General features: G+C 37.4%; 1 protein-coding gene across 1 annotated transcript in view; it reads left to right on the forward strand.

The window, feature by feature from the left end:
• IPCEF1 (interaction protein for cytohesin exchange factors 1) overlaps window positions 1-12,044 on the forward strand; it is a 110,821-nt gene that overhangs the window by 48,924 nt on the left and 49,853 nt on the right. The window contains exons 5-6 of the mRNA XM_049764744.1: window positions 8,206-8,279; window positions 10,596-10,667. Coding sequence (XP_049620701.1) covers window positions 8,206-8,279; window positions 10,596-10,667 — 146 coding nt within the window. The remainder of the gene's footprint in view (window positions 1-8,205; window positions 8,280-10,595; window positions 10,668-12,044) is intronic.

The raw sequence follows: 12,044 nt of genomic DNA on the forward strand, positions 1-12,044 counted from the left end.
TGCCAGAATTTGGAGGGAATGATTTTAGTTTTTCTCCATTGAGGATAATATTTGTCACTGGCTTGTGGTAGATGGCCTTCACTATATTGAGAAAGGTCCCTTCCATTCCCATCTTGCTGAGAGTTTTGATCAAGAATGGGTGTTGGACCTTTTCAAATGCTTTCTCTGCATCTATTGATATGATCATGTGGTTTTTATTTTTCTTGTTGTTGATGTTGTGTATTATGTTGATAGATTTACGGATGTTAAACCATCTTTGCATTCCTGGGATGAAACCTACTTGGTCATAGTGGATGATCTTCTTAATGAGGCATTGAATCCTATTTGCCAAGATTTTGTTGAGGATCTTTGCATCTGCATTCATCAGCGGTATTGGTCTGTAATTTTCTTTTTTTGTAGCATCTCTGTCTGGTTTAGGTATCAAGGTGATGTTGGCTTCATAAAATCTATTTTGAAGTGTTTCCGTTTGTTCAATTTCATGTAAGAGTTTTGCTAGGATTGGTAGTAGTTCCTCTTGGAAAGTTTGAAAGAATTCATTAGTTAATCCATCTGGGCCTGGGCTTTTGTTTTTCGGCAGACATTTGATTACTGTTTTTTTTTCATCAATGGTTATGGGGGTGTTTAGATTTGCTACATCCTCTTCCTTCAACAGTGGAAGATTATAAGAGTCCAAGAACTTATCCATTTCTTCCAGGTTCTCATTTTTAGTGGTGTAGTTTCTCAAAGTAGTTTCTGATTACCCTTTAAATATCTGTCATATCAGTAGTGATCTCTCCTTTTTCATTCCTAATACGAGTTACCAAGTTTCTCTCTCTCTTTCTTTATTAGTTTTGCCAGTGGTCTATCAATCTTGTTTATTTTTTCAAAGAACCAACTACTGCTTTCGTTGATATTTCGGATTGTTTTCTTGGTTTTCCACTTTGTTGATTTCTGCTCTCAGCTTTGTTATTTCCTTTTTTCTCCCTATTTTTGGGTCCTTTTTTTGAGCACTTTCTAGTTCTATTAGTTGTGTCATTAAGCTCCTTCTTCCTTCCTGATGTGTGCTTGCAAAGCTATAAATTTTCCTCTCAGTACTGCTTTTGCTGTGTCTTTATTGTCATTTGTTTCCAGGAACCTTTTGATTTCCTCCTTGATTTCATCTTGGACCCATTGGTTACTCAGTATGAGGCTGTTTAACTTCCAGGTGTTAAAGTTTTCTTCTGTGTCCCTTTGGAATTCACAAATAATTTCAGAGCCTTGTGTCAGCGTAGGTAGTCAGCAAAATTTCTATTATCTGATATTAAGGAAGTATGTTTTATGTGCCAGCATGTAGTTTATCCTGGAGAATGTCCCATGTACATTGGAGAAGAATGTGTATCCAGGTTTCTGGGGCTGGAGTGTCCTATATATATCCACTAGGCCTCTTTCTTCCATTCTCTCCTCAGGTCTAGTATATTCTTGTTGGGTTTCAGTCTGATTGACCTATCCAGTGTTGACAAAACCATGTTGAGGTCCCCCACAATTATTGTGTTGTTATTTATATTATTTTTCAGATTTGTCAACAATTGTATTAAATATTTTGCTGGCCCCTCATTCGGTGCATATTTGTTTAGGAGAGTTATTTCTTCCTGCTCTACATACCCCTTAATTAATATAAAATGTTCATCTTTGTTCCTTACAACCTTCCTGAGTATAAAGTTTGCATTATCTGATATTAATATGGCCACTCCAGCTTTTTTATGGGTGTTGTTTGCTTGGATAATTTTTCTCCAGCCTTTTATTTTGAGTCTATGATTGTTCTGACTATTCAGGTGCGTTTCTTGTAAGCAGTAGAAGGTTGGATTGAGTTTTTTAATCCATTTAGCCACTCTGTGTCTCTTAACTGGTGCATTTAATCCATTGACGTTGAGAGAAAGAATTGTCCTGGGATTTAATGCCATCTTTATATTGAAATTTGGTGTGTCTTTTGGTTAGTCTCGTCTTAAATTAAGTCTTTCATTTTTTCTCTTAAGACTGGTTTTGAGTCTGTAAAGTTTCTGAGCTGTTTTTTGTCTATGAAACCATGTATTCTTCTGTCAAACTGGATAGTGAATTTTGCTGGGTACAGTATTCTAGGTGAAGTATTCATTTCATTCAGTCTTGTCACAATATTCCACCACTGCTTTCTGGCCTTGAGTGTTTCTGGTGACAGGTCTGCTGTACATCTCAAGGATGCTCCCTTGAATATAATTTCCTTTTTTGATCTTGCTGTTTTCAGAATTCTGTCTCTATCTGTGGGATTTGTCATTGTGACTAGGGTGTGTCTTGGGATATTTTTTCTGGGTCTCTTTTGGTTGGTACTCTTCGAGCATGGAGGAATTGATCACATATATTCTTTAGCTCTGGACGTTTCTCTTTAATGATGTTCTTGACCATTGATTCTTCCTGGTAATTTTCTTCCTGGGTCTCTGGGACTCCAATGATTCTTAAGTTGTTTCTTTGAGCTTATCATAGACTTCTATTTTCATCTGTTCCCATTCTTTGACTAATTTTTCCATTGTCTGTTCATTTGCTTTAAGTTTTTTTTCCAATTTCTCCCACTGTTTGGAATTGTTATTTATCTCATCTTCTACAGCACCAAGTCTATTCTCACCTTCTGATACCCTGTCCCAGAGCTTATCCATTTTTTCATTCACTTTGTTTACTGAGTTTTTCAGGCCTGTTAGTTGACGTGTTATTTCAGTTTGGAGTTTTGTGATTTCTGTCTTCATATTTTCTTGGTTCTTATTAGTGTTCTGTTCAACTCTCTCCATGGTTTCTTTGAGTTCGTTGAGAATCTTCCATGTTGCTAGTCTAAAGTTCTTATCTGAGAGGTTGATTAGTTGGCTGGTCATTATCTCCTCATCACCATTGTCATCTTCATTCTCTATGTCTGATGCTAGCCTGCGTTGTTTCCCCATATTCACACTTGTATTGTTGGTTTTTCTAAGTGTTGTGGTGGTATTCATTTGCTAAATGATGCAGGCAGCCACACTCCTCTGGCTCCGCCCTTTCTGGATGAGTTGACTTGCCTCCAAGGGAGGGGAGTCCTTCGTGGATGAAGCCTCACACTGGATCAAATCTTAGGCCGGGCATGCAGCAGAGAATACAGTCTGTAGAGAAATGCTTGCTTCAGTGATACAGCACAGTTCTTAGAGTGATTTTTCTTCTTGTTGCGATGGTGTTCTTTTCTTAGAGAGAATGCATGGCCGCATAGCGAAGCTGAGAGGCTGTGCTCTGCTGGAGCCTCTTTTCAGCCCACTCCCAAGAGGTTCAAGCAGCAGGACAGTAGACAGACACACACAGGCAGCACTCACAATTTTTCAGTCAGGTCCCAGTGGGCAATTATAGTTTCGTGGATTTTCCCAGCCTGACGTCACCGAATGAAGTGTTCTTATATTTAACTTTGCTTTTCTGCACAGCCTGATCCCAGGCCCTGGGGTGCTGCTGGGCTCTTCTCCCTGCAAAGGTGAGATTGAAGGCACTGAGAGGCAGCGGCCACTACGGCCTGGGGTCCCCCCGCCTGCACCCCACACTCATGGCGCCGTGTTGGCGGTGGAAGTAGGCGCAGCAGGCTAGCAAGGCCACAGCCCCACCGAGCAGCAGCGTGGCCAGGAGGCCGAGGAGCAAAAATTAGATATTTTTATAACACCAGTTGAGAACTATAGAAAGGAGATTATATACAAAGTTGACTTAAACAGTTTGTGATTTTGAGTACTTGGCATTTTCTTTAAAATAGGGTTGGTGAATTAAATAATAATTTAACAGATTGCCAAGAAATAAATTGAGTGAATGAGTATGTATTTATATATATGTGTGTGTGTGTGTGTGTGTGTGTGTGTGTGTATCTGTGTGTATATATAATTTTTCCTAAGGAGTAGAGTGTCCTTTGTGAGTTTTGAGTTGTATAAGAAGGTATGAGAGATGAAAGTTTAGATAACAATTTTTTTCTTTATGGAATGATGTGTTTTCATTTGAGTTGCATTTTCTTTTGTTTATAATATCTTTATTTAAGCACCATGGTTACAAAGATGTTTGTAGTTGGGTTTCAGTCATAAAAGGTACATGCCCCTTTACCAGTGAAACCTTCCTGCCATCAACACCTTCCAACTCCCTCTTCCACCAACCCTGCCTGTCTTTGAAATGGGCATACTATTTCTCTCACTCATTACCATTGTCATGATTGTTAGTATAGTTATTTATCTAATTAGTGGACTCACCACTCTGTGGTAAACTTCATATCATGGGCCAGTCCTTCCAGCACTCATCTCTATTGTCTCTGGATATTATTACCATACTGTCTTATTTTTCAAAAATCCCACAGATCAGCAAGACTATTCTGTGTCTATCTCTCTCCCTCTGACACATTTCACTCAGAATAATAGTTTCTATGTATAAAAAAGCCATGACTTCATTTTTCCTGACAGCTGCATAGTATTCCATTGTATATATGTACCAGAGTTTCTTTAGCCACTCATCTGTTGTTGGGTATCTGGTTGTTTCCAGATTCTGGCTATCATAAATAACACTAATATGAAAATAGGTATGAAGAAGGCATATCTGTACTGTGTTTTTTTGTTTCTATTGTATATCCCTAGGAGTGGTATTGCTGGATCATATGGGAGATCAATTTCCAGTTTTCTGAGGAATCTCCATATTGTTTTCCATAAAAGCTGGACTAGATGGTATTCCACCCAACAGTGAATGAGAGTTCTTTTCTCTCTATATTCCCACTAGCACTGATTTTTCTTGTTCTTTGTGATGTGTGCCAGTTTCTGTGGAATGAGATAGTACCTGTTGTTATGATATGCATCTTCCTTATGACTAGTCATGTGGAGCATTTTTTTCATGTACCCTTTGAACATCTGTATTTCTTCTTTGAGGAAGTGTCTGTTCATTTCTTCTCCTCATTTTTGAGGGGTTTAGATATTTATTTTCTTGTTGGTTCTGTCGGTATCTTGTGTATCTTAGATATTAGTCAGGAGTGATTTATGAGCTCATAGCCAGGAGTAATGCCTGAATGTACCAAGGTGTGGTACGATAGTTCAAAACTTAGTTATTTCTCTAACTAAACTCATCCCTGTTTGTGGTGAGCTTCATGAGGTGAGCTGTAACTTCCAGCTCTTTTCTCTTTTGTGTCTGAAAGTTATTATAGCAAGAATGACTTTCATTTTTCTTAAAACCTATAAATGACTGAGACCATTCTGCATCTTTTTTTTTTTTTTTTGGTTTTTGGGCCACACCCAGTAACGCTCAGGGGTTACTCCTGGCTATGTGCTCAGAAGTTGCTCCTGGCTTGGGGGACCATATGGGACACCGGGGGATCGAACCGCGGTCCGTCCAAGGTTAGCGCAGGCAAGGCAGGCACCTTACCTTTAGCGCCACCGCCCGGCCCCCACCATTCTGCATCTTTCTCTCTCCCTCTAACTTATTTCACTCAGCATAATAGGTGATTGTATGACTAGGGAACATTTTCTGAGTATTCAAGCCTATTCCACTGATCTGAGGGCCTGTGTTTATTCCAATACCATGCTGTTTTGATAACTATTGCTTTGTAGTACAGTTTAAAGTTGTGGAAAGTGATTTCTTCCATATTCTTTTTCCCAATGATTGCTTTAGCTATTCTAGGGTGTTTATTGTTCCAAATGAATTTCAAAAGTGCCTGATCCACTTCTTTGAAGAATGTCATGGGTATCTTTAGAGGGATTGCATTAAATCTGTACAATGCTTTGGGGAGTATTGCCATTTTAATGATGTTAATTCTGCTAATCCATGAGCAGGGTATGTGCTTCCATTTCCGCATGTCCTCTCTTATTTCTTGGAGCAGAGTTTTATAGTTTTCTTTGTATAGGTCCTTCACGTTTTTAGTCAAGTTGATTCCAAGATATTTGAGTTTGTGTGGCACTATTGTGAATGGGGTTGTTTTCTTAATGTCTATTTCTTCCTTATTACTATTGGTGTATAGAAAGGCCATTTATTTTTGTGTGTTAATTTTGTAGCCTGCCACCTTGCTGTATGAGTCTATTGTTTGTAGAAGCTTTTTGGTCGAGTCTTTAGTGTTTTCTAGATAGAGTATCATGTCATCTGTAAACAGTGAGAGCTTGACTTCTTCCTTTCCTATCTGGATTCCCTTGATATTTTTTTCTTGCCTAATCGCTATAGCAAGTACTTCCAGTGCTATGTTGAATAGGAGTGGTGAGATAGGACAGCCTTGTCTTGTGCCAGAATTGAGAGAAAAGGCTTTCCGTTTTTCTGCATTGAGGACAGCCTTGTCTTGTTCCAGAATTGAGAGAAAAGGCTTTCCGTTTTTCTGCATTGAGGACAATATTTGCCTCTGGCTTGCGGTAGATGGCCTTAACTATATTGAGTAAGGTTCCTTCCATTCCCATTTTGCTGAGAGTTTTGATCAAGAATGGGTATTGGAGGCACAAGACTACTAAGTAGTAGGCTAGATACAGAGGGGACCACATATTCTAGCAACCCTGGGGGTGAGGGAAGATGATATGGGAGGTAGGACAAAAACGGAGGTGTAGGGAGGACAATTTGGTGATGGGAATACCCCCCTGACTTTATGTAAATATGTACCTAAAATATTATTGTCAACATATGTAGGCCACTATGATCAAAATAAAAATTATATTAAAAAAAGAATGGGTGTTGGGCCTTATTAAATGCTTTTTCTGCGTCTATTGATATGATCCTGTGATTTCTATTTAAAAGAAAAATTTATCCTTTGTTTTCACAAGTGTCATTTCTTTGGAAACTTTTTTCTTAATAATGAAAAAACTCCTTAGACTATATCATAGAACTCATCTCTCCCATAATATGGCTTTCTGATTTAAGCCCAAGGACATTCTTATAGATGTATCAGAAGAAAAAAATATTTGACAAATGTCAGTTGTGTTGCTTTCTTCTTTAACAAAATTTGATTACTTTATTCAAACACTGTGGTTTACATAATTTCTCATAGTTTCTGGCATTTTATGCTCCAATACCAATCCCACTGCCAGTGTATCATTCCATTCAACATTGTCTCCAATTGCCCAGCCACTCTCAAGCCTGCCCACTTGGACAACCATGAAATAATTTACCTTATATTGCTTGTTACAACTAAGTTATAGTAGAATTATTGAAAAAACTTTAGTAAAAGAAATTTTGTGAAGATTGTTCTCGCAATGAAATCTCATAATTGAAACTTTAAGTCATTTTCTGAAGGCTTAATAAGCTGTTTGCTGTTAGTTGATTATTCTAAATTTTTGGCTTTGTTATTGATCTTAGGTGGCTTTTATTCTATTTTGACCTATAATTTGGTGCATTACTACTGGAGTGTCAGTATTGGAAAGTTTTGAAGCTGTATTGTGGCCACATTCCAGGAATTTCAGGATCTGTGTCTGGTGGTGGTTGTGGAACATTACTGTGGCTGCCAGAGTTTCCGGAATTATGGAAAAGTGATTGAGCCTGTCTGCTCTCACTGAGAAAAAAACCCCAGAGTTCCCAGTCCCCAAAATGGAACCCCTGTGTTTTTGGTCAGTTAGGCATCTCTACAGAGGTCAGTGGTAAAGTGATGAAGTTGGGCCATTGGAGTGACAGCAATTGTACATTGTGGATGAGGCTACGGAGGTTTTGGCAGGGCAAGGAGACCTCTCTCCCCAAAGAGTGTCCCAGCTTTTAGAAGAAAATGAGTCTATGGAGCTGACATGGTGATAGTTGTGGGACATGTCTCAGCTGTATTATATTCACTGGAGCTGATATAAGTTTCACCACAACCATTAAGTGATAAGAGCATGGAATTACTAACTCTAAAATTGGTTTTTTATGTTTTATGTTTCTAATGTTCAGCTCATTTGGGGGCTTTTGATTTACTAGAGCGATCGAGTGCAAGAAAGATTGAGGCTATAGGACCAGGAAAACATTGAGCTGATGGGTAGATTTGGGGAAGGAAACAGGGCAGGGCCTCTGCACACCACCTGTTGGTTATCCTGGAGCTGCCATGTTACTTCTCACTTACAGATACCAGCTAATTTATCTGTAGATTGTTAATTTCTGTCAACTACATATTCAAAATAAGCCTAATCCCTATTATGGGACATCTTTGAATTTCCTTCACTTCTATGATTACTATTCCACATATGTGGTCACAATATTCCAATATCTATGATTATTTATTTATGTTTATATACTTATATATATGCTATATATTAATTTCAGGCAGAGAAAGCCGATGGATTTGTCAACCTTCCTGATTTCACTGTGGAAAGAGCATCTGAATGCAAGAAAAAGCAGTAAGTTGTCTGTAATTTCCCACAAAGATTTTATCCCTGCACAATGTGATGTGGTGATTTGGAAATCAGTGAAAGCAGCATGCAAATGTGTAAAAAATTTTGAACATTATGCATTTGTACCTTCAACAGAGAAGCTTTTTGATACCCTAAAAATAGGAGATACATATTGTTTTCTGGAATTTACTTTTGTGGAGCAGATGGATATTAAAACCCCAAGGAGCGTTGGCATGGTATGTTGCTGATAACTGTATTTGAGATGGAATGGAAAATAAGCTCTTGTTCAAGGCTGGCTAGGATGACAGATGTCATGATTTTGTCCAAGTGAAGACTAGTTGAATGCTACCCTGCAGACTTGCAGTTATGAAATTCTGACTAATTTTGCTTATTTTATAGAAGCATCAGTAGTACTTGAAATATAATTCTGTGGCACATCCTAGGTATGAAGTTTACATCTTGTTGTAAATGAAATCCAAAAGATTTGATAATCAATGGAAAGTAATGATACCACCAGTCTGTGGTTCTGTTCTTTTCTTTGCTTGCTTGTTTTTATTTTGGGGCCACATATGGCCATGTTCAGGGATCACTTTTGATTAGACTCAGAAGACTGGTGTTTTCGGAACAAACTCCAGTCAGTTCCATGCAATACAAGTGTTCTGCTGACTTTACCATCTCTTTGGCTCCCGTAGTTCTGGCTTTATGGAGAAGGTAATGGCTAAGACTCTGATTCAAACTGGAGTTCAATGGAGAGCTAGCTCTAGACCTACTCTTCATAACCTTTTTCAATTAACCTTTTCTTAAGTTCCTTCTTGGACATCATTTTCCTGCCTTTTACAGAAGTGTACATTTCCCTATAGGTCATAGCAACATTTTATTTTCTTATTCTCTAAGAAACATCAAGTTTTTCCTTCTCTGATGCAGTTGTACATTCAAATTGATGTGTGTGTGTGTGTGTGTGTGTGTGTGTGTGTGTGTGTGTTGGGGGAAGACTTTTGTGGTTTTGCCCCAAACTGGTTATTGGAACAAAAAACCCACACATGGCCCATATTGCAGAACTTTTGGTTAAATTTAGTAGAGTGGAAACACATGGTATATTATCTTCAATGTTTTCAATTTTTAAAAAGTCCACAAATTACCATGACCTTATATTTATGACCTTATATTTTTATTTTATTAACAGAGGATGAGCTGAGTAAGGCTTTGACTTTATTTTGTCATTGTAGGGTTTTTTTTTTTTTTGGTCCACACCCGTTTGATGCTCAGGGGTTACTCCTGGCTAAGTGCTCAGAAATTGTCCCTGGCTTGAGGGGACCATATGGGACGCCGAGTCCTTCCATGGCTAGCGCTTGCAAGGCAGACACCTTACCTATAGCGCCACCTCGCTGGCCCCATTGTCATTGTAGTTTTATATGTATATATATTGTTATCCTGAAAATAACTTTCTTACAACGATATGATCAAAAAAACTGACTATTTTGCTTAAAGGAGTAAATCTGAGAATTTTGAAGTAATACTTCTGTTTCCTAAATTTTAATTGGCTGTAATTTTTATAACAAAGCAGTTCACAGATGAAAATATATTTTAGGTAGGATATATTTTATATATGTATATATTTTAGGTAGGAACTATTGGTCAATCTTGACATGGTTCTGACTGTTTTAATTTTGGGGACCTACCTGGTAGTTCTCAGGGCTTGTTCCTGACACTTTGCTTGGGGACCACTCCTAATGAGACTGAGGGTGGTATTGGGAATCAAATCAGGTGGGCTGCACGCTAGGCAAGCACCGTATCTGCTATAACTATCTCTCTACGTCAACTTGGTGCAATTCTAGATTCCCATCATGGGAAATTGACCTCTCCTTTTCATTTACGGTTGGACAATAGTTATATATATATTTTTTGGGGGGCACACCCATTTGACGCTCAGGGGTTACTCCTGGCTATGCGCTCAGAAATCGCCCCTGGCTTTGGGGGGACCATATGGGACACTGGGGGATCTAACCGCGGTCCTTCCTACACTAGAGCTTGCAAGGCAGACATCTTAACTCTAGCGCCATCTTCCCGGCCCCCAATATTTATATATTTATGTGGTTTTTATTTTTTGTCACACTCAGTGGATACTCTGGGGTTACTCCTGACTTTGTACTCAGGAATCATTTCTGTGGTGTTTAAGGTACCTTATGGGCTGCTGGGTATTGAACCCAGGTCAGCCACATGCAAAGCAAAAGTAGATGGACTTATAATAGTTGTATTTGACTTTTATTTCCTATTGATTATTACAAAACTAATTTCTGTATTTATGCTTTTCCCTCTTTCAAGTGCTTTTAAGATCAGCCACCCACAGGTCAAGACCTTTTATTTTGCTGCTGAGAATTTGCAGGAAATGAATGTGTAAGTATAGGAAATTACTATATCATGTTATGGATATAGATTTCTTTTGGTGAGATGTTGAATTTTTAACATGTTTTGTTTAGATCAGTTATTCTATTTTTGCTGCTTTTAGATTGACTCTCTTGGAACCAGATTTTCTTGCTGTTTATCTAATATTTGGAAGTATTTAAAAAACATTCATACAATATAAGTATATTAAGAAAATTGTTCTTTTTATTTTATTAGTAACTTAAATTCTATTGATTAGCAAATTTGAAGTGTGAAAGTAGTGTGGGAAAGACTTAAAGTCACCCCAATCTGGTACCTGCTCTGTGGTAGAGAGAAGCTTTACTGGAGTGAAACCATCAAATAGTTCCCACTGGTCTTTCTTGACCTTTTCTCATTGCCAACACTTCCCATCAAATCGTCCTTGTAGCTTCCCATTGTCCCTGGATTTTTTAAAATAATTTCTTGTATCTCCAACTTAATTTCTACTTCCATCATTGCCATCCATCCTTTGGATTGCTCTTTCAGAGTATCTTTATTTTGTCCCAAAACAGAGGCATGAGACAAATTTTTATTTTCATCAAATCATTGCTAAGTATTTGATTATCTACTATTTTCCCACTCACTCTCCCCCATATATAGAAAAATATATTCTTAAATCAATAAATGTGTGAGGCTCTTACATGTTTAGCTTAATCTGTTCTATTTCAGGCCCATTTGACATTTAAATGACACAGAGTAGTTATTTAGTCCTCTATTCACCCACCTCTCTACTTTTTGCTTATATGTCTAGCTTTCTGCCATTTTCTTGCTTTCTCTTTGTAGATTTCTATCAAAACAGCAAGTAAGGTTTCATGAGGAATAGGTATCCATACTACATGTGTGCCCTGTATGATTTGAAATCAAAGCCTTTCATAATATCAAAGAAAATAAATGATTTCTCATTTCTGTTATGAAGGGTTCAATATTTGTTCATTTTGTATGCCAATATTCATTGTTAACAAGTAATATTGTTATTTAATATTTAATATTTTAATATTTAATATATAAATTTATTTTATTATATTTTATTTATTTATTATTATTTAATATATAAATTAATATTTAATATTGTTTAACAAGTAAATTGTTATTGGATAATAATATTATTATTACATGATAACATATATGCTAGCATTTTGACATACAAACAAGATGTGACTTGAAAATGGAATTTTAAGATGTCATAACTCCATGCTATGGAATCTTTGAATGAAGCTCATATTTGAAAACTGTCAATCTGGCCTCTCCAATGTACATGGCTCTATCATACCTGCAGTTATCCTAATTTTGTTAATATATAATATCATAATTTACTCCTATTAGTTTAAATAGTTTTTGTTTTGTTTTAAA

This window comes from Suncus etruscus, chromosome 18 (genome assembly GCF_024139225.1).
Source record: "Suncus etruscus isolate mSunEtr1 chromosome 18, mSunEtr1.pri.cur, whole genome shotgun sequence".
Classification (NCBI taxonomy): domain Eukaryota; kingdom Metazoa; phylum Chordata; class Mammalia; order Eulipotyphla; family Soricidae; genus Suncus; species Suncus etruscus.